The sequence below is a fragment of the Cryptomeria japonica genome, chromosome 5 (assembly GCF_030272615.1).
Source record: "Cryptomeria japonica chromosome 5, Sugi_1.0, whole genome shotgun sequence".
Classification (NCBI taxonomy): Eukaryota; Viridiplantae; Streptophyta; class Pinopsida; order Cupressales; family Cupressaceae; genus Cryptomeria; species Cryptomeria japonica.
Genome location: NC_081409.1, coordinates 699634830 through 699654041, shown reverse-complemented (window position 1 = coordinate 699654041; position 19212 = coordinate 699634830). Strand labels below are relative to the sequence as shown.

Sequence of the window (19212 nt, the reverse complement as noted above, 5' to 3'; positions counted from 1 at the left end):
TGCTTATAGTTCTTGCTATGTAAAGGGTCAACACCCTGGTTAACGTTGCTTTCTTAATCAAAAACATATATTAGACTTTGATTTTATTTAAAGCTTTCTAACATTGTCATGGCTTCAACTTTGCATCAAATATACTCAAACGAGCTAAACAAAAATAAGGATCTCTCACCTTCATCAAACCATAACCATGGGTCTAATACCACTTGTTAGAAAACATTACATATTAATCAAAAAATTTCCTACAATAACCTCACGAGAGAAAAACATATATATAAACTTGCCAAATAATCATAATGCAAATATGAAAGATGGTTCACAAGATTGTACAAGATATATCTTGGAAAAACCTTCAAGAGGGAAAAAACTAGCCTCCAAAAGAACCCACACTCAATGTAACAATAAAAACATAGTAATACATCTACAAAGTCTCCATAAATACTTTTTAAGCATCAAACTCCTCCAATGCATCCTCCACATGTTTAAGCATGTAACCACACATCTCATCTCATGCTTCTATATCCATTGAACAAAAAGATCAATACAAATGACAATCCACTCAACAAACCAAATAACCAACCTTGATCACTAAACATGCACTTGTTTTCATATATCCAAGTTCACACAAAACAAGCAAGTGGGAAAGTTAAAAGCATGTGCTTCAAAATCATGAATGTAAAAATCCATTGACCTTAATATTTACTTTATTGATACTAAGCTATTTCAATATTAAATGTTTTTTCCATGTGCAACTCACACATAATATCTAACCAATTTCACATATAAATAAAAATATATTTTCCATAATTAATAAATATACTAAAAATAAATATTTATTTTACTTAATTAAGCTTTACAACATAATTTTCTAAACATAAATTCATATTATTTTTAACATATAATAAACAAAACTTTTTCTAATAAAACAATATATCTTTTAGTAATTTCTTAAATATAAGAAAAGTGCAAAATAATTCAAAATATAAAAATAAGTGCAATAATAAAATTTATGACCAAAATCAATTTCATCCAAATAAATTTTAAAATAATTATAATTTTTAATTCACTACAAACAAATTTAACGATAGTTAATATATTTCTTTAACTACACGTAATAGATCTCTTAGCCAAAATAATGATTTCATAATTATATTATTATATAATGTTCTTCCTTGGATTATTTCTCTAGGAGGTAATCTTATGATTAGATGTAGTTGTAAGAATCGTAGGAATAAAATCAAGTTTTAGCAACTTAAATTATGACTAATTCTTGTGGACGATGTCTAACATTTTGCATGTATATTTGATCGTAGTTATTAATTAACTGAAATTCAAAATATAGCATAATTTTTAATTTAATTTCATTAATAAATATCATCAAATGTACAGCCAACAATACACTTCTTATATAAATTATAGAAGTGAAAAAAGTATTCAAGTTGTATACATTACATCACGAAACTTAATTCTCAACTTTACTTTTAACCATTCTGCGCTCTACTTACAGCTCCTCCATAAAATTTCGTATCCCAACTTTGACTTTGACTACTACCTTAGCTTTCAGCATGATGTAGATTTTCAACTATATCAGCTTTTTTCACTTATGATCATTTGTAAACTCATCTTTGGCCCATTTCCACAAACAATATATGGGAATGAAAGTTAAATATACCATGGTGCCTACTCGAGTCTCATTTTTTAAAAACAGGCTTTGTTGGGTTTTATGATCGACATCAAAACTTCATTAAAATCAGAAATTGTGCTATTGCGACTGAGACTCTTCCACTTGTCCAAACAATAATTGCATTTCCTCATCAAACTGGATAAACAAGCAAATATCGTGGAGGGGATCTAAATCAGTTGAAAGTTTCTGTTTACTGTTATAAATCATCAACTAATTAAAGACTACTGCGATCACTCTCATATCAAGAACTATCACTGATAATATTAAAGGTTTAATCAAATCATTAAGGCTTTTAGTTTGGAATCAATGGAATCTCACTGTAATTCTAACCGAATGAAATCAGCAGATGGAAGAATTCCATTTCAAAAATTTCATGAGCGGTTTACGATAATCAATTCTTAATACTTCCCGTAAGATTTTTAATAAATCATACTCTATCCCATTTAATAAGTCCAATATATATTTAATGTTTTTTAAACTAGCACCTGAAGAGAAAAGAAGATAAATTGTTTACACAGGCTATATGTAAGCTAGTTTCTGATTCCCAGAACCATGATCCTGAAGTTTGCTTCTGTACAATTTCTAGCCAGTACCCTTATCCATAAAAACAGTCTCCAATTTTTACACAAAGAAACAAGAACTGGTTTTTTGATTCTTAATGTTTTGACAAGCAATTTGTAAGAACAGGAATTCCAAGATCAAACATTATTTCAAATTATGTAGAGCATCAAAGAAAGCAACGCGAGGCCTCCATAAAATGTTACTGAAAACATAAGATTACAACTACCATTATATTAAACGTTAAACTTCCAAACCCATCATAAAAACAGTTCAGATTTGATGCAAGCAATATTGCAGATGGTTTAAGAAACCAAACACAGATTGTTGAAGCACCTTCTGTGCGCCAAAAACTTGGCCTTTTCTACGCCAAAAGATTTAAAAGTAGAAAAACAAAGTATAAATACCACTTTGTACATAGAACAAAATTTGATGAGTCAAGATACTTATGTATAGGCATTGAGATGGATACCAAAAGACTCTCACATATTAAACATCACAAAAATCTACCATCTCTGCCTACTTTAAGAGCATATGCTCAAACATTGAATTTTCTACAGCATATTGCTAAATCACACTACATTAGTGCTCACCAAATTATTAGAACAATCTCTGCGAAAAGGATCTCAAAATAAGCTCTACGGCAGACCATCTTATTTTCGAAATGTTTTTTTCTGCAGTCTCTTTTTTGCCATAAAGGTAGTTGCAGCTGATAGAGTATACCTACAAAAAAAACCATGGTAAATCATGAGGTAATGCTTCTCATTATACCAAACCAAATTGACAAACCAGAGAATAATGTCATTGTCAAGCAGAAGCACTCTATTAGCACCACTCATATTTCATGTATATAAGAGTTCTCTGGTTTAAGTTTGAACAGTTCTCATGTTAAAAACAAAAACAGTAAAAGAGTTGTGTGGATTTATCATGGACATATCCATTGAACAATCAATATTTTGACATGCAGCACCTCCACAAAGACAAATTGTAATATTGAGAAGGCCACCTAAATAGAATATTTATCCAACAACTTATTACCCTAAATCATTTTATGGCTTTATGGCTAACAGTTGAAGCAGAACGTGGCTAGCCAATCCACGCTACAATAGAATGTAAAGCTAAAAAAAATCAAAACAATTTCGTTGCAAACATAAAAGAGATGCATATGGCTAACAGTTGAAAGAGAACATGGCTAGCCAGTCCTCACTACAATATAACTTTAAGCTAAAAAAAATCAAAACAATTTCGTTGCAAACATAAAAGAGATGAATGAGCAGAGATGAAGGTATCTTCAGGTGGTGCATGCGGTGCAAACCAGGTTGAATCCGGAAATTCCAATTTGAATTTGGGCACTCGGAATGGTAGTGCTGGACTAAGTCACAAGGTTCGAATTCGAATTTGAATTCGACAGCCATGAAATTCGGATGAAATTCGACAGAGGAAAAATTCGAGAAAAAAAAATCGGATAACATTCGCCTTATATAATTTTGATTATTTTTAAAATATATGTATACTTCTAATAAATTATCAAAATAGCTTAACTTTGCTAAATAGATTTGAACTCATTATAAAAAGATGGCACATTTATAAAATATAAACCATAAGAGACATAGGAATTTCAGTAATGCTAGTGATCATATATGATATGCCTAATACAATGTACAGCAGAATCCCTTTTGAACCTGCAGAAGGAAGCGCATTTGACACCTGCATTTCTGTAAGAAAATTTTTACTAGGTGATAGTTCAATATGGGTTTGCAAGTTATCATTTTCTCTGGCCTTCATATAGCCACGGCTGGGAACCATGTTGAATTGAATCTTAGCGTGCAGGAAACCACAATCTTATTCTAGGAACTTGTCATTTCTTTTATATACAAAAGTGTCATTGTATTGGATTACTTTATTTCACATTTGTAGTTTTTGTAAAAGTTATTCTGCCCTCTGCCCACTTTTTAGCAGAATATTTTTACGGCCAAATTTAAAAGATTTTTTTATAAAAGTTAGAAATTCAATTAAATTTGAACCTCATCCATGAAAATCACCCTATTCTGTGACTTAGGTGCTGGAGGTGTAGAATCAGCTGCAGTTTCAAGGAAGGGCAAATGTCATGCTTATGGTATCAGGCAGGGTGGTGTTAATCATGATACAGTCTTGTCAGGGAGAACTGGCTCCTCAAATCTCAAGGACTTTGCTCCTCAGGCCACAAATAATGCATGTGATGACTGTTCTAAAAGTCTCATGCGGGCCCACCTCAGGTAAATTGGCATTTCTAACAATTCCTTTCCTGAAGTTCCTCTTCCCAGTGGGGTCTCTTCCGGTCAAGATTCATCTGGATGTGTGTTGGAAATAAGCCACACCTGGACCGACTATGGACTGGTCCAAGAGGGGCCAGTAGCTTAGTGGTAGAGCACTCCAGCAGCGTATGGAAGGTCCTAGGTTCGAGTCCTAACTGGTCCATGTCTCAACATGGTATCAAAGCTATAGTTAAATCGAACCTGAGGCTGTTCAATTTTACATAAAATTCAAATCAAGCATATATTCAAAATCACAATCCTATCAATGGCTAGCTAGGACAGAATGCAGACAGATTTGAAGACAGGCTTGCAGGAGGTGATGACTTCTCCGCATGGAAATTCAGAATTCAAATGATTCTAAAAGAAAATAAAGTTGAATCATTTGTAAAGACTGAAACTGAAGAACCGGAGACTGAACCTGACAAAGCAATTTGGAGAGAAGGAAATGATAAGGAGCAAAATCATAATCATAGTTGATGGGGTAAGGAGCAACATAATGCCCATTATAAAGAAACATGAAACAGCCTTCAACACGTTCAAAGCACTTGAAGACACTTTTGAAATATCTAATGCCAGTAGAACCTTGGCTCTAAAAAGAGAAATAAATCACATTGCCATGATAAAAGGAGAATCAGTCAATGCCTACTTCATGCGAATATCTGTCCTAAGGGATGAACTGGCAACCCTTGGATATGAGATCCAAAGCAAAGAATTAACCCTCATTGCTCTAGATGGATTGCCCAGCATATGGGAAACATTCATCCAAGGCATCAGTGCAAGGGATAACTTCCCAAAATTTGATAGGCTAAAGGTTGACTGTCTTCAAGAGGAATCAAGGCAAAATAAGAAAGGGATCAAACAGAAGAATATAGATGAAGATATTCAAGTTCTTAATACAAACTCAAATAAGAAAGGCAAGCACAAGCAATTCAGGAAGAGAAAAGGTTGTCATGGCAAGAACACCTTCAAAAAGGACCTCTTTCAGATTCAGTGTTACAGATGTGACAAATTTGGGCACTCTGTTGCCAAATGTCCAGAAAGAGCTAAACAGGCCACATTTGCCAAAACAAGAAAATCCAAAAGAGAAGAGGACTCTGAGAAGTATGTACTCTATTCAACACTCACAAATCAAGCATCAAATAAAGTGAACTCCTGGGTGATCGACAGTGACTCATCCAGACACATCACAGGATTCAGAGAAGTACTAGACTCAATGAAAGAGGAAAATGATGAGGAAGTAACTATCGGAGATGACTCTACACACCCTGTCAAAGGAGTTGGAACCTGCACCATAAAACTAAAGTCGGGTGTATCATTACAACTTAGAGGAGTGCTATATGTTCTAGGCATTAAGAGAAATCTAGCCTCAATATCAGCACTGAAGGACAATGGATACAGAGTAACCTTCATGGACAACAAAGCATTGGCTTGGCCAAAGAACTCATCCATCAAGAAAGCTAAAACAATTGGTCAAAGACAAGGCTATTTGTATGAGCTATGTACAGAGCCCAACTTAGCCCTAATTCATGAGACCACAGATGCCAATGAAATCTGGCATAAAAGACTAGACCACCTAAATTTTAGAGCTTTATCATCAATGGGAGACCTTGTCACAGGTCTACCTAAGTTAAAGCAATATCATTCAGGGGCATGCACGGGATGTGCCCTAGGTAAAAATACTAAGGGTGCTTTTCAGAATAGTACTAGGAAAACAAGTAAAATTTTAGAGTTAGTTCATTCTGATGTATGTGGACCTATGTCCATGCCTTCATTGGGGGGATTTCTGTATTATGTAATATTTGTTGATGACTACTCTAGGAAAATTTGTATCTACTTTCTGAAATGTAAAAAATCAGAAGAGATCCTTAATAGGTTTAAAGAATTCAAATCACTAACAGAGAACTACTTAGGAAATAAAATTAAAACCCTAAAAACTGACAATGGGGGGGAATACACATAAGAAATATTTAAAGAGTTTTGTAAAAATTCAGGGATGAAGAGGGAGTTAACAATACCTTATAACCCCCAACAAAATGGGATAGCTGAAAGGAAAAATAGGACAATAGTTGAAGTTGCCAAAGCTATGATTCTTGATCAGAATCTAAATATTAATCGTTGGGCAGAAGCAACTAGCACTGCTGTATATATTCAAAACAGATGTCCCCACTCTCACCTTGAAGATAAGACCCTTGAGGAAGTCTTTACTAAATCAAAACCTGATATTAGCCACCTTAGGATATTTGGATGCCCTGTCTATATTCATGTACCTAAGGAGAAAAGATTAAAACTAGAGCCTTCTGGAAAAAGGGGAATCTTTGTAGGATATAGTGAAACCTCCGAGGCTTACAAGATCTATATACCTAGTCAAAAGAATATTGAACTAAGCAGGGATGTGATCTTTGAAGAAGACTTAGCCTTCAAAAGAGCCCAAAGCTCTCTAGACCTTGAAGTCTATATCTCCAACACTAGCATAGATAGAGATCCTACTCCTGAGCTTCAAAAGGAGAATCCTGAGGAAACTATAAGTGAAACTCAAAGTCCACCTAGAGAAAACCTCAAGAAAAGACCACTATGGGCCACCAAAACTGTAGCAGAAGCTCAGAAGTTTGTTGCTCGTCCAGGAACCTTCAGGGAAAGCAAAAGGCCTAACAAATTCACTAGCTATGTTGCCCTTATGAATGATCTCTCTAAAGCCGAACCAAACAATGTATCAGAGGCTCTTAAACATCAAGTATGGAAGGATGCCATGTCTGAAGAGTATCAGTCCATTATGAAAAATGATGTTTGGGAGATTGTTCCTAGGCCAACTAAGAAATCTGTTGTTTCATCTAAATGGCTTTTTAAGATCAAACATGATGCAAACGGTAGTATTGAAAAACACAAGGCTAGATTTGTAGCTAGAGGATTCTCTCAAAGAGAAGGAATAGATTATGAAGAAACTTTTACACCTGTTGCCAAATATACATCAGTAAGAGCTGTATTAGCCATTGCAGCAGCTAAGGGGTGGAAGGTACACCAGATGGATGTTAAGACAGCATTTCTAAATGGTGAGATCTCAAAAGAAGTCTACCTAGAGCAACCTGAAGGATTTGAAATTTATGATGCAGAGTCTCATGTGTGCAGACTCAAGAAAGCTCTCTATGGGCTTAAACATGCTCTCAGGGCCTGGTATGAAATAATTGACACCTATCTCTCAGGACTAGGCTTCTCTAAAAATGATGCAGATCCTAATCTCTACTACAAAAGAAATAAAGGTAATATGCTAATGTTGATTTTATATGTTGATGACTTATTAATCACAAGAAATAATTATCTTATAGATCAATGCAAGAAAGATCTATCCAAAGAGTTTGATACGAAGGAATTAGGACTCCTTCATTACTTCCTAGGATTGGAAGTATGGCAGAATTCTAACAACATTATACTAAACCAAAGAAAGTATACCTTGGATATATTGAAGAGATTCGGAATGCTAAATTGTAGGCCCATGACCTCTCCTATGGAAACCAATTTACATAACTTAAAGAAGCAGCAGTAAAGTCACAACCCACTGACTCTACTCAATACAGACAGATGATTGGGTCCCTGATGTACCTGGTGAATACAAGACCAGATATCTGTTATGCAGTTAATGCCTTAAGCCAGTTCATGTGTGAACCTAAGGAGATACACCTGGTTGCAGTAAAGCACATCATGAGATACCTACAAGGTACTCTAAACCTTGGTCTCAAATATGAGAAAGTTGACATAAACCTTCATGGATTTACAGATTCAGATTGGGCTAGAAGTGTAACTGACAGAAAAAGCACTTCAGGGTGTTGCTTCAGTCTAGGTTCAACCATGATATCTTGGATCAGCAAGAAGCAGTCTTCAGTAGCTCAAAGCTCCACCGAGGCAAAATACATTGCAGCTTCCATAGATGGCACACTCGCCGAAAACTCGGCAAGTGACAAAAACTCGCCGAGTTTTTGGACCTGGCGAGTAGTAATGACTTCTACTCGCCGAGTTTTTGCCAAAAACTAGCGAGTTTTAAAGAAAAACTCGCCTGGGTTAGCATAACAGCAAAAAACGGCCAAAAATACATGCATTTTTTGTTTTTCTATATGGTTTTGTGCTGAGAAGGGGGAAACTCACTTGGAAGGGCCACCCTGAGAGCCCATTATGCCCTCAAGTAATCGCCGAGTTTTTTGGTCTGTCCGTCAGGATTCATATATGGAATATAACATTTAAGTATAAGTGACTTATACTTTAAGTTATATTCCATATATACTGTCAGGATGTTTGAGAGTGGTTTCGGACCTCCAGGAGTTATAATGCAAAATCTAGTTTTTGGAGGATTCTTCAATTTTCCAGACTTAGTCAAATTTCAGGATCCTTCAGCGATGCCCCTTGACCCCAACTTGGGGGCCCTGCCCCCAAACCCCCGTCGAAAAATATAGGGGGAAACTGCGCTGATGGAAGTAGGGAAAATTTAACCTCCGAGTTTGATTAGGCTCAATATAACAACATGATTAGCATTGAAGAAATCCCGGTATCATACATTTTAAAGTTGAAAGTTTGAAACTATGAGTATGAATGATGAAATTTCAAATATGATGAAAGTTTGAAAGTAGTTTTAGCTAGAGCTGGGAAGAGGAAGTTGTATTTACTTTTGGTTTTACAAAAACTATTTACTATTTTGCTTCCAGCCATCAACATTTCTCATGAGGATGCGATTTTGTAGACACTTTGCAATCAAATATATCTAGAATCAGCTTGTTTCTTTTGTGTTATCATTTATTGACTCATTGGATGCATCTTCTCATTAAATTTTGCAAAAAAAATGCATTTTTTATTAAAATTAAGCGTGTTTTTACGTTGCCGAGTTTTTTGCCGAGTTTTTCCGAGTTTTCGCCGAGTTTTTTTCTCAGGGGCTTGGCGAGTCGAGCCGAGTCGCGAGTAGTTCAACTATGGCAGCTTCTATGGCTGCCCGAGAAGCAATATGGCTTAGGAAGTTGCTTGTGGGGTTGTTTGGAGAGCCTATGAAACCCACTGTTATACATTGTGACAATCAGAGCTGCATAAAACTCTCAGTAAATCCAGTGTTCCATGACAGATCCAAGCATATTGAGATTCCATACCACTATGTGCGAGTTATGGTAGACAGGAATGTGATCCAATTAGAATATGTTTGTACAGGAGATCAAACTGTAGATATTTTGACCAAACCTCTTTCCAGAGTGAAGGTTGATCACTTCAAAAAAGGTTTAGGTATGATAGAAAGGTAATCTGCTTTGTAATCTGTATTTGCATATCAATAAGATGTTTAATGTGTAAACTTCTTTGTCATGATAGGACATTTTGGATTTTGATCCCGAGTTCTTATCTAAGAGGTGACGATCTCTCAAGATAATGAACACTTGTATGGAGACATTATAAGGTGACGATCTTATAATGTCCAAACCAGTTATCATGTTGGATCTCTGGTGTGTCATGGATATGCCATGATTGTGTTGTGATAAAACATTTGTATAAAGTGTTAGTGCACATATCACAACTTGGATAAGATGAGAAGTTAATTCTTCTCATATGATTATCCTTAAGTATTGCGTGTTTAGGCAATATTGATATCACATGCTTAAGTGATATCCTGTCTTCACAAGATTGACGTGATGGACATCTATATCACGTGTTTAGGTGATACTTCATATCATGTGATTAGGTGGTATGATTTTCTAGTATGTCAAATTGAGTAAAAAATGCTAACTATCATTTGAATAGTGATGCTTGAATATATTGTTTACATTTACCTTACCTAGCTAAGAGGGAGTATTAATGCATGATAGCTTCGGTAAGATAAATGATTGAAAGAGAGATAAATGAAGTCTCTCATTCAATCATTTATCATATCAATAATTATGATGAAAACCTTCAAGCAATTAATTCTTCATTTGATAGCCATTCTACATTTGCATATAATTAACCTATTCAGTTCGATCAAATCCTTAACATCAATAATCATACTATATCATTGTTTATGCTCATCGATTACTAAATCATGCTAATGCATTCCGATTTGTATCAATTAACATAATTGATAATAAACAAATGATTAATCGAACACCGATTGATATCGGGTTATATGTGCACCGATTAATATCGGGTGGCATGATAAAGTTACACAGATAGTTATCGGTTGTTAAGCATACACCAATAGTTATTGGCTGTTAAGGTTAAGCATACGCCGATAGTTATCGGCTGTTAAGATTATGCATACACCAATAGTCATCGGGTGTTAAAGTATAAACATATACCGGTTGGCATTGGTAATTAATATGCATTGTTTGTTATTAACAAAGAGGCACGATCAAGTAATGTCTTGATCAGTCATGACCGATCAAGGCATTGCTTGATCGTACCCCACTTGTTATATATATATGTATATATATATATATATATATATCGAATGGCATTCGTGAGAAAGGACATAGAAAATAACAAATGCTCCTCTCACCTGTCACACAAAAGAAGATAGTCAGATTCATATGTTAATTCAGTAATATATAGAACAAGATAATATTAAATAGAATATAACTTGCATATTGAATGTAAATTGAACATCATTTACATGGTATCAAAGCCAAGTCCAGGCTAGGAGCCCCAAGCACACGAGAGGTGTGGCTTAAGGGGGGGTGTTGGAAATAAGCCACACCTAGACCGACGATGGACTGGTCCAAGAGGGGCCAGTAGCTCAGTGGTAGAGCACTCCAGCAGCGTATGGAAGGTCCTAGGTTCGAGTCCTAGCTGGTCCATGTCTGAACAATGTGGGTGTTGCTTCCAAGTGGTCAGCCTTGTTTGGTGTCAAGCCTAAAGACAAGAGCTCCTTTCCTATGGTTCAAAACCTTTCAAATCCAATGGCTGGTGACTTTTCTATTTCCATTCCTAAAAGTTTGATTGATTCACTTATGGAGATATCATTGGTGGGTAAATTCTTGGGCCCAAACCCAAATATTGATCTGGTTAGATCTTTTATGAAGAAGAAATGGTCTACCAAGGGCCAGGTAGATGTCTATGCAATGGCAAGGGGTTTTTTCCCTTTCTTCTTTTACTGTGAAGAGGATTTGCGGTCTATCTTATGTGGTGGCCCCTGGGTCATTGGTAAATTGACCTTGGCACTGAAAAAGTGGGAGCCTGGTTTGAATATTTTTTATTGTTATTTTAAAGCGGCTCCCGTTTGGGTCAGATTGTTGGGTCTTCCAATGAAATTCTGGGTGGAAATGGTTTTTAAATGGATTGCTAGTTCCTTTGGTCAGCTTCTAAATATAGATGAACTGACTTCTTCCTGCAAGAGGCTGGTTTTTGCAGGGTATGTGTGTAAATGTGGAACAATATGCTTATCTCCCCTCGTCAATAAATATTTCATCTAAGCTGGGAGTTTGAAACCATAAGGTTGAGTTTAAATCTCTCCCTTTTTTGTGCTTTCTCTGCAAGCGTGTGGGTCACTAAGCTAAGAACTGCCCTTCGAATCCTCAACCTAAATTTCAGCCCATGAAGAAGGTTTCGAAGGCGAAGATTTATGGGGTGGTATCTCAGGTTTGGGGTAATGATAAGGCAGATCTGAAGAAGTCCTTGCCAAAGGATAACGAGGTTGCTTTGGAGATCTCAAAGGTCTCTCTACCTGAAAGTGGTTCGACGTTGGACTCTTCTGTCCATCCAGTGGAGGCTTTATCCCAATGGGAGTTGGAGTTTTCGGCCTCTGGCTGCCTCTCTTCTGTTAGTAAGGATTGTTTGTCTGGACAGCACAATATGGGGTGTAATTCAGTTGATTAGGAGATTTCAGTTGCTTCTCCTTATTCGGAGTTGCCTACTAGGCCGGGTCAGTTGTGGGTGGATGAGCTCCCTCCCCCTTATTCTGATTACTTCGTTAAGGATGGCAGTCAACGTGAGAAAGATGTTGCTCGTGATGATTGGCTTCAATCAGTTCAAGACAAGGGTTGTTCCGATTCTCAGTTGATTTACCCTGTTGTTAGTGGGACTGTCAAGCAAGTTTCCTCCACCTCTCCAAATTTGAAAGGACTTTCTGGATCAGCTTCTGGCACTGGTCCAAATTTAGCCAATGGTATGCCCAATGATGAGGTGGCGGGCACTCCTTTTATAACATTTAAATCCAGACAAAGAAGGAAGCCTTCCTCCCCTTTGTCTTCACAAGGGGTAACAACTAGAAATAGGCAGAAAGCTGATTGTGGAGAATCAAGGGGAAAAGGTGGACCCTCTCTTTAGCAAAGCAAGGAAAAAGAGAGTAAGCTGGAAATAGCTGACGGATTACAAAAAGCTCTTCCAGAGATGTCCTTGAAAAGCACACCTCAGAGGAAAATATGAAAGTCATTAATGGAATATTCGAGTGTTAAATCACCCTCATAAGCATGATCTCTTTAACTTGATTAGAGATCATTAAACCTGATATAATTTTGAATCAAGAAGCTAAGATGCAGAATGAGAAGTTGGAAAGACTTGAGAATTCTCTTTTTAAAGATTGTGGTCTCCATAGCTCGAACTCGAATAGTGCTTCAGGAGGGATAGCTACCTTTTGGAACCCTAGAATTGTCAAAGGTTCTCCCCTCTTTGAGGACGCTAATCATGTGGCCACCTTCTTTACTCACTTTCGTGACGGCTCCTCATGGATTACTTCTAATATCTATGCTCCAAATGTCAAAAATGCCATAAAAAGACTATGGTCAGAGTTTTCTGAATTTAAAACTAATATCTATGCTCCAAATGTCTCCATAGCTCAAACTCAGATGGTGCTTCAGGACGGATAGCTAGCATTTGGAATCCTACAATCGTCAAAGGTTCTCCCCTCTTTAAGATGCTAATAATGTGGCCACCTTTACTCACCTTCGTAATGGCTCCTCATGGATTACTTCTAATATCTATGCTCCAAATGTCAAAAAATGCCATAAAAAGAGTATGGTCAAAGCTTTCTGAATTTAAAGCATTATATCCGAAGCTTGGGTGGATGGTTATGGGGGATTTTAACAACCCTCTCAACGAGAATGAAAAAATGGATGGATCTCAAGTTTCTCTTGACAATTGTCTTGACCTAATGGACTTCATGCAAGACCAAGCTCTCTTGGATCTAGACCTTCAGGGAGCGAATTTTACATGGTCTAATAGACAGATTGAAGCTGATTTGATTCAGGTGAAGTTGGATCGGGCTTTGTTATCTCCAGATTGGCTGCATTATATTCTTGTTCTCTATCAGCGTTATCTAGGATTGGGTCTGATGATTTTCCTATTGTCCTTTTTGCGAACTCAAAAGTGTTTTCCTTTTCGTTTTGAGAGAATGTGGTTGAATAGGATAAAGGATTGGTGCTGTATAAAATTTGATGGCAATCTTATTTATAGGGTGGTTAAAAAACTCAATTTTGTTAAGTCCACTGTGAAGAAATGGAAAAGTCTTCTTTTGGACACATTTTCCCTGACAAAGAGAATGTTATTAGGGAGCTTAAAATTGTGCAAAATGCTATCCAGTTGAAAGGTTATAATGATCAAATTCACTCTCAAGAAAGTATTCTCTTGGCTCAGCTCCACAACAATATTTCTAAGGAGGAATTCTGGAAACAAATATAAAGGGCTATTTGGCTTCAACGTGAGGATAAAATTACAAGATTTTTCCATCTCTCCATTTGAAATACAAAGCTTCTAACCGGATTATCCATATTCTTAATGATGGTAATGTGCTAGAAAAGGATAAAGATATCATGAAGGCAATCTTGATGCTAATAGTGAGGAATGCTTCCTTAATGTGATACCAAATCTTATTGGGGAATATTGCAATAGAATGCTTGGTGTGATCCCTTCAAATGATGAAATTAAGAAAGCTATTTTCTCTTTTGAAGGTAATAAATCTTCGGGTCCTGATGGTTTGTTTTCCCATGTTTTTCTTCTAGATCTTTTGGGACATTGTTGCTAAGGATATCTCTGATGCTATGAAAGAATTATTTGGTACCAGATCAATTTTGAAGGAATTGAACTCTACCTTTATTGTCCTCGTGCCTAAGTTTTTGGGGGTGTTGGTGTTGGAAATAAGCCACACCCGGACCGACGATGGACTGGTCCACGAGGGGCCAGTAGCTCAGTGGTAGAGCACTCTAGCAGCATTGGAAGGTCCTAGGTTCGAGTCCTAGCTGGTCCACGTCTCAACATGGTATCAGAGCCAGGTCCAGGCTAGGAGCCCCAAGCACACGAGAGGTGTGGCTTAAGGTGGGGTGTTGGTGTTGGAAATAAGCCACACCCGGACCGACGATGGACTGGTCCAAGAGGGGCCAGTAGCTCAGTGGTAGAGCACTCCAGCAGCGTTGGAAGGTCCTAGGTTCGAGTCCTAGCTGGTCCATGTCTCAACAGGGGGCCAAGTCTTTTGATAAATTCAAACCGATAAACCTTTGTAATTCTGTTTATAAGATCTTTTCTAAAGTCTTGGCTCTAAGGCTGCAATCTATTCTTTTGTTGATTATCATGCCACATTAAAAATGGATTCATCCCGGGCTGTCAAATCTTGGGTTCTATTGCTATTGTTCATGAGAATATACACTCGCTTGGTTGCAACAAGAAAGGTGGTATCCTTCTTAAGTTGGATCTGCTCAAAGCCTATGATTCTTTCAGCTGGCAATTCCTTATCAAGGTGCTTAAGTCTTTTGGTTTTGGTGCTAACATTCTTGAGATCTTTTAACAGTTTATATCGATGCCGGAATTCTCTGTGATTATCATTGGATCTCCCTCCAACTTTTTTTAACAGTTCTCGTGGCATTAGGAAGGGAGATCCTATATCACCATTCCTCTTTATAATGATGGCTAAAGCGCTGGACAAATTTCTGTGGAAAATGGCAAAGGATGGTAATCTAAAGGGCCTCTCTCCCTCGTCCACTAATCCAATTTGTTCTCATCAACAATTCGTCCATGATTCCATAATATGGGGGAATCTTCTATTAAGGAGGCCAGATCTTTGAAATTGTTTCTCTCCAAGCATCAAGCAGCTTCAGGTCAAAGGATTAGCTATCCAAGAAGTTCTATGTTTTTTCTTGAATACCCTAGAGTTCAAACATAGAAGAATTTCAAATATTTTGGGTTGTAAAGTTCAGAATCTTCTTACTACATACCTTCAAATATTAGTTTTGGGCTGGGATGATTGATAAGTGTCAGTCGAAACTTGCAGGCTGGAAAGGAACTCTTCTTAGTCAAGCTAGTAAAGTTCAACTCATCAAGTCTACTATCCAGAATCTACCAATTTATGACATTAAGGAGATAGCTAATCCTTAATTACTCAACATTTTTGCACGCCATCTGAACAGGCAGCTGACATGAGGAGACTCCATATGACCATACCTCCTGTACTAAAAATAGCTGGGGGCCATCTCTAACATCTCAAGACATACTAAAAATAGTAAGTAGAGTAAATGATGTCCGAATGACGCCTAACAAAGACCAAACCGAAGCACTCGGTACATTGGAGACGATACAAATCCTCAGGAGACCTTCCAACCAACCTCATTAGCCTACGAGCATCAGGATGATAGGCTAATCCTTACTGAAGAACTGATGTCAACAAGAAGGGGACATCACAGTAAATGGGTGGATCTCTTTGATGTGGATCAGGGTCTCCTTGACTTTAATGTTTTATTGGATAGGACGTATATCCGTGTTCCGCCATCCTCTAATCGGGTTGTTTGGTCCCCCTCCCCCTCTAGGAACTTCTCGGCTGCAACTGCCTTTTCTCTTCTCGTGAGGCCTTTGTCCCCTCCTCCCTTCTGGTCTTTGTTGATTTTGAATGTGCTTCCCATCTTCTTTTGGGCTGCTCCTTTGTGCAAGATGTTTTAGCTCATATTTTATGCCTTTGGAACTTGAGTTGGGTCTTCCCCTCTTCTCTGGCTGATTTGTGGGCTCAATTGCCTGCCCCTTTTCTTGATCCCTCTCTTTCTCTTATTTGGTCCTTGACTATTCCTCATACAACGTGGGGTGTGTGGAAGGAAAGGAACAAATGATTTTTTAGGGATTCTCCCTCCAACTCTTCTGTTATTTCCTTTAAAATTTGCAGGGCTATTAAGGGGAACTTTTAATTTGGGGTTACCCACTCTCATGCTAATAATTCTTCTATTTTGGTGGCTGATTGTGAAAGGCAGGTAGCTAAAAATTGGGATTTGGACTATGACATTTCTCGTACTATTAAGAAAAACAAATCCTCTAGAGATAATGTGGTTTGGAGCTCTCCTCCTCTTGGTTGGATAAAAGTCAATTTTGATGAGGCAGCTAAGGGAAATCCGTAGCCAGCTGGCTGCGGGGGGGTGTTGAGAGATGAATTTGGTAGGCTCCTTTCAGCAGTGGCACTCCCTTTGGAAAACTAGACTAATCACCTTGTTGAAGCAACTGCTGCTTATAACTCGACTAAACTTGCTCATGATCAAGGGTTTAAGAACGTTTGGGTTGAAAACTTGAAGGTGTTTCCCTCAACAGCATTCAATGCTTGAAGAAAATTCAGAAGACTAGCTGGTCTATTGAAAGCTTGATTAATGACTCTTTGCTTCTCATTGGTTCCTCTAATAACTTCCCATATCTTTAGCGAAGGTAATGCCTTGGCAGGCTCTATTGCTAATATGGGGATGCTTAGGAGGGATGAATTTATTTAGTATAGGGTGAACCCCTTTCCCCTAATGTATGAAATATTATGGATTATGATGTTATTCATGGCCAGTGATGTTTTGAATTTTAATTTACTAGTCTTTTCAAAACTCATATTTGGAGTTTGCATGGCAAGACTCATTAATGATTGAAAAGATTATCTTTGCCATTTAATGATGGTCACATGAATTACGTGTGTCATTTGTGTCTGGGTTTCCTTGAAGACAAATGGAAAAGTGGTTTTCAGAAGGCCTTTGACTAGTATTGTGTAGGACAAGTTCCTGACTATGACACTTTGGCTTCTTCTCATAATGTGGTGAAAGGAATAGGCTTGAGCCGATTACCTATGATGATGTTAGAAGGAATGGTAAGGTGTGGAGAATCTTGACGAAAGGTGGGGTGACTCCATACTTGGAGTGCCTCCATGGATCGAACCCAAAAGCTACCAAACTCTTCTTCCAAGGTTGGAAGGATCAAGTGCTCACTGTCTATGTCAAGAGTGTGGAGATAAATGAGGACTTTATTGTTGAGATTACAGGGCTTTCTATGGAAGGAAGAAAAATTTTCAGGGATAGGAAATCCTCAAAGGTTGGAATCCAGAATTTTCTCAAGGGCAAGGAGGGAAACATGCTGGTGAACAAGGCGAATGGGAGCTACCAAGCAAAGTCTCTCAAGCCTCTTTGGGCCTCTCTGGTTAAGGTAATCATACAGTATTTCAGTCTTGATGGGAGATATATGACTGTGTTTGGTTTCCACTTTAGTTTATTAAACCATTTCAAACACAAACAAAAGGTTTATTTCCCTTCTTATTTGTTATCATCTCTGGAGCTAGGGATTAAACAACATAGACAAAATGATAGAAACCAAATTTTGCGTGAGGGTTTAATCCTCTTAATTATGGAGTATGTTAAGGCCCTTACTTCTCCTCAAGGGGAAAAGATGGAAGAATGTCTCACCCTCTCCGGATGAGAATGAAGAGTTGGGCTCTGATACTAAGATGAATATGGATACAAGGGATGAAGACCTCGAGGATGAGGATTGAAATAAAAAGGCGAGTGTTTCTTCTTCTCAGGGTAGGGATCCTCCCCTCCCTGCACCATGAAGGGTAAGAATAAGAAAAGAAAGAGAATGAATGAGGGCGACTCTAGTTCTAGAGGCTTGGTTTTAGGGGAAGATAAGAGCAAGACAAGTAAATGGGTGAATGTGGATGTTTCGGGTTCCAGAGGCCCGATTTTGGGGATAAGATTTCGGCTGGTGAGCAAATTCTTGGCAAAGAGGAGGATCAAAACCCTAATGTGAAAGCCATGACAATTCTGATAAATGTGGTTCGGAGGAAGGCCATGAAGAGACTAGTAATGGCAATTTGGGGTTGCACTCTTCTCCTCCTCCTCAGGGTGATTAGAAAAGAACTTCCAATCCCTCTTTTCCTAGAAATCTGCAGGACTTTCCATCATTAAACCTTGAAAGAGAGGACCTAGACGACCTACTCGGTGTAGCCAAGGATGCAACTGTGGATCAATTCAAAATGTCTAAGCAGTTGTTCCTTGAAATCAACCAAATCAATGTTAACATCCATTCTATAAAGAGCAAAATTGAAGCTCTTGAAAATAAAGATGGTTGTTCCAGAACAGAGGAGGAGAAGAAAATGTTTATGATTTTGGAAAATGTTGCTAAAGATGTTAATGCCTTAAATTCTGATTATGAGAGGCGTATTGGCACACTGGAGACAAGGATGAAAAAATCAATGATAATCTCATCAATTTGGTCAATATGAGCTACAGAACCATCCATAGCAGTGCTGACAACATAAAATCCTTGGCGGATATTTAAAAGAGGATACAAATTTCCAAGTCTTCTGATAATACTTACATTAAACTAGATAATGTCAATAACGATTAACAGGTTTTCAATGACGAGTTCGTGTGCTTGTACCAAGGGCAGCCTTAAGAAAACTGCAGACCAGGCTAAGATAGATCTTAGTGATATGAAGATTCTGGCCCAGAATATTGATCAACTAGAGGTTGCGAT

The 19212-nt window shown here is 37.6% G+C and overlaps 1 protein-coding gene and 1 non-coding gene across 3 annotated transcripts in view; one reads left to right on the top strand and one right to left on the bottom strand.

Moving 5' to 3' along the window:
- Positions 1-2579: 2579 nt before the first annotated feature.
- LOC131070659 (surfeit locus protein 1) overlaps positions 2580-19212 on the bottom strand; it is a 142743-nt gene continuing 126110 nt past the window's right edge. Inside the window, exon 6 of one of the 2 annotated variants that reach the window (XM_058006245.2) lies at positions 2580-2962. In XM_058006245.2, coding sequence (XP_057862228.2) covers positions 2893-2962 — 70 coding nt within the window. In that variant the 3' untranslated portion in view covers positions 2580-2892. The remainder of the gene's footprint in view (positions 2963-19212) is intronic. The other variant, XM_058006244.2, reaches the window with a different exon arrangement.
- On the top strand, positions 14637-14707 carry TRNAA-AGC (transfer RNA alanine (anticodon AGC)). The gene has a single exon. It is a non-coding gene; the product is annotated as a tRNA-Ala (tRNA).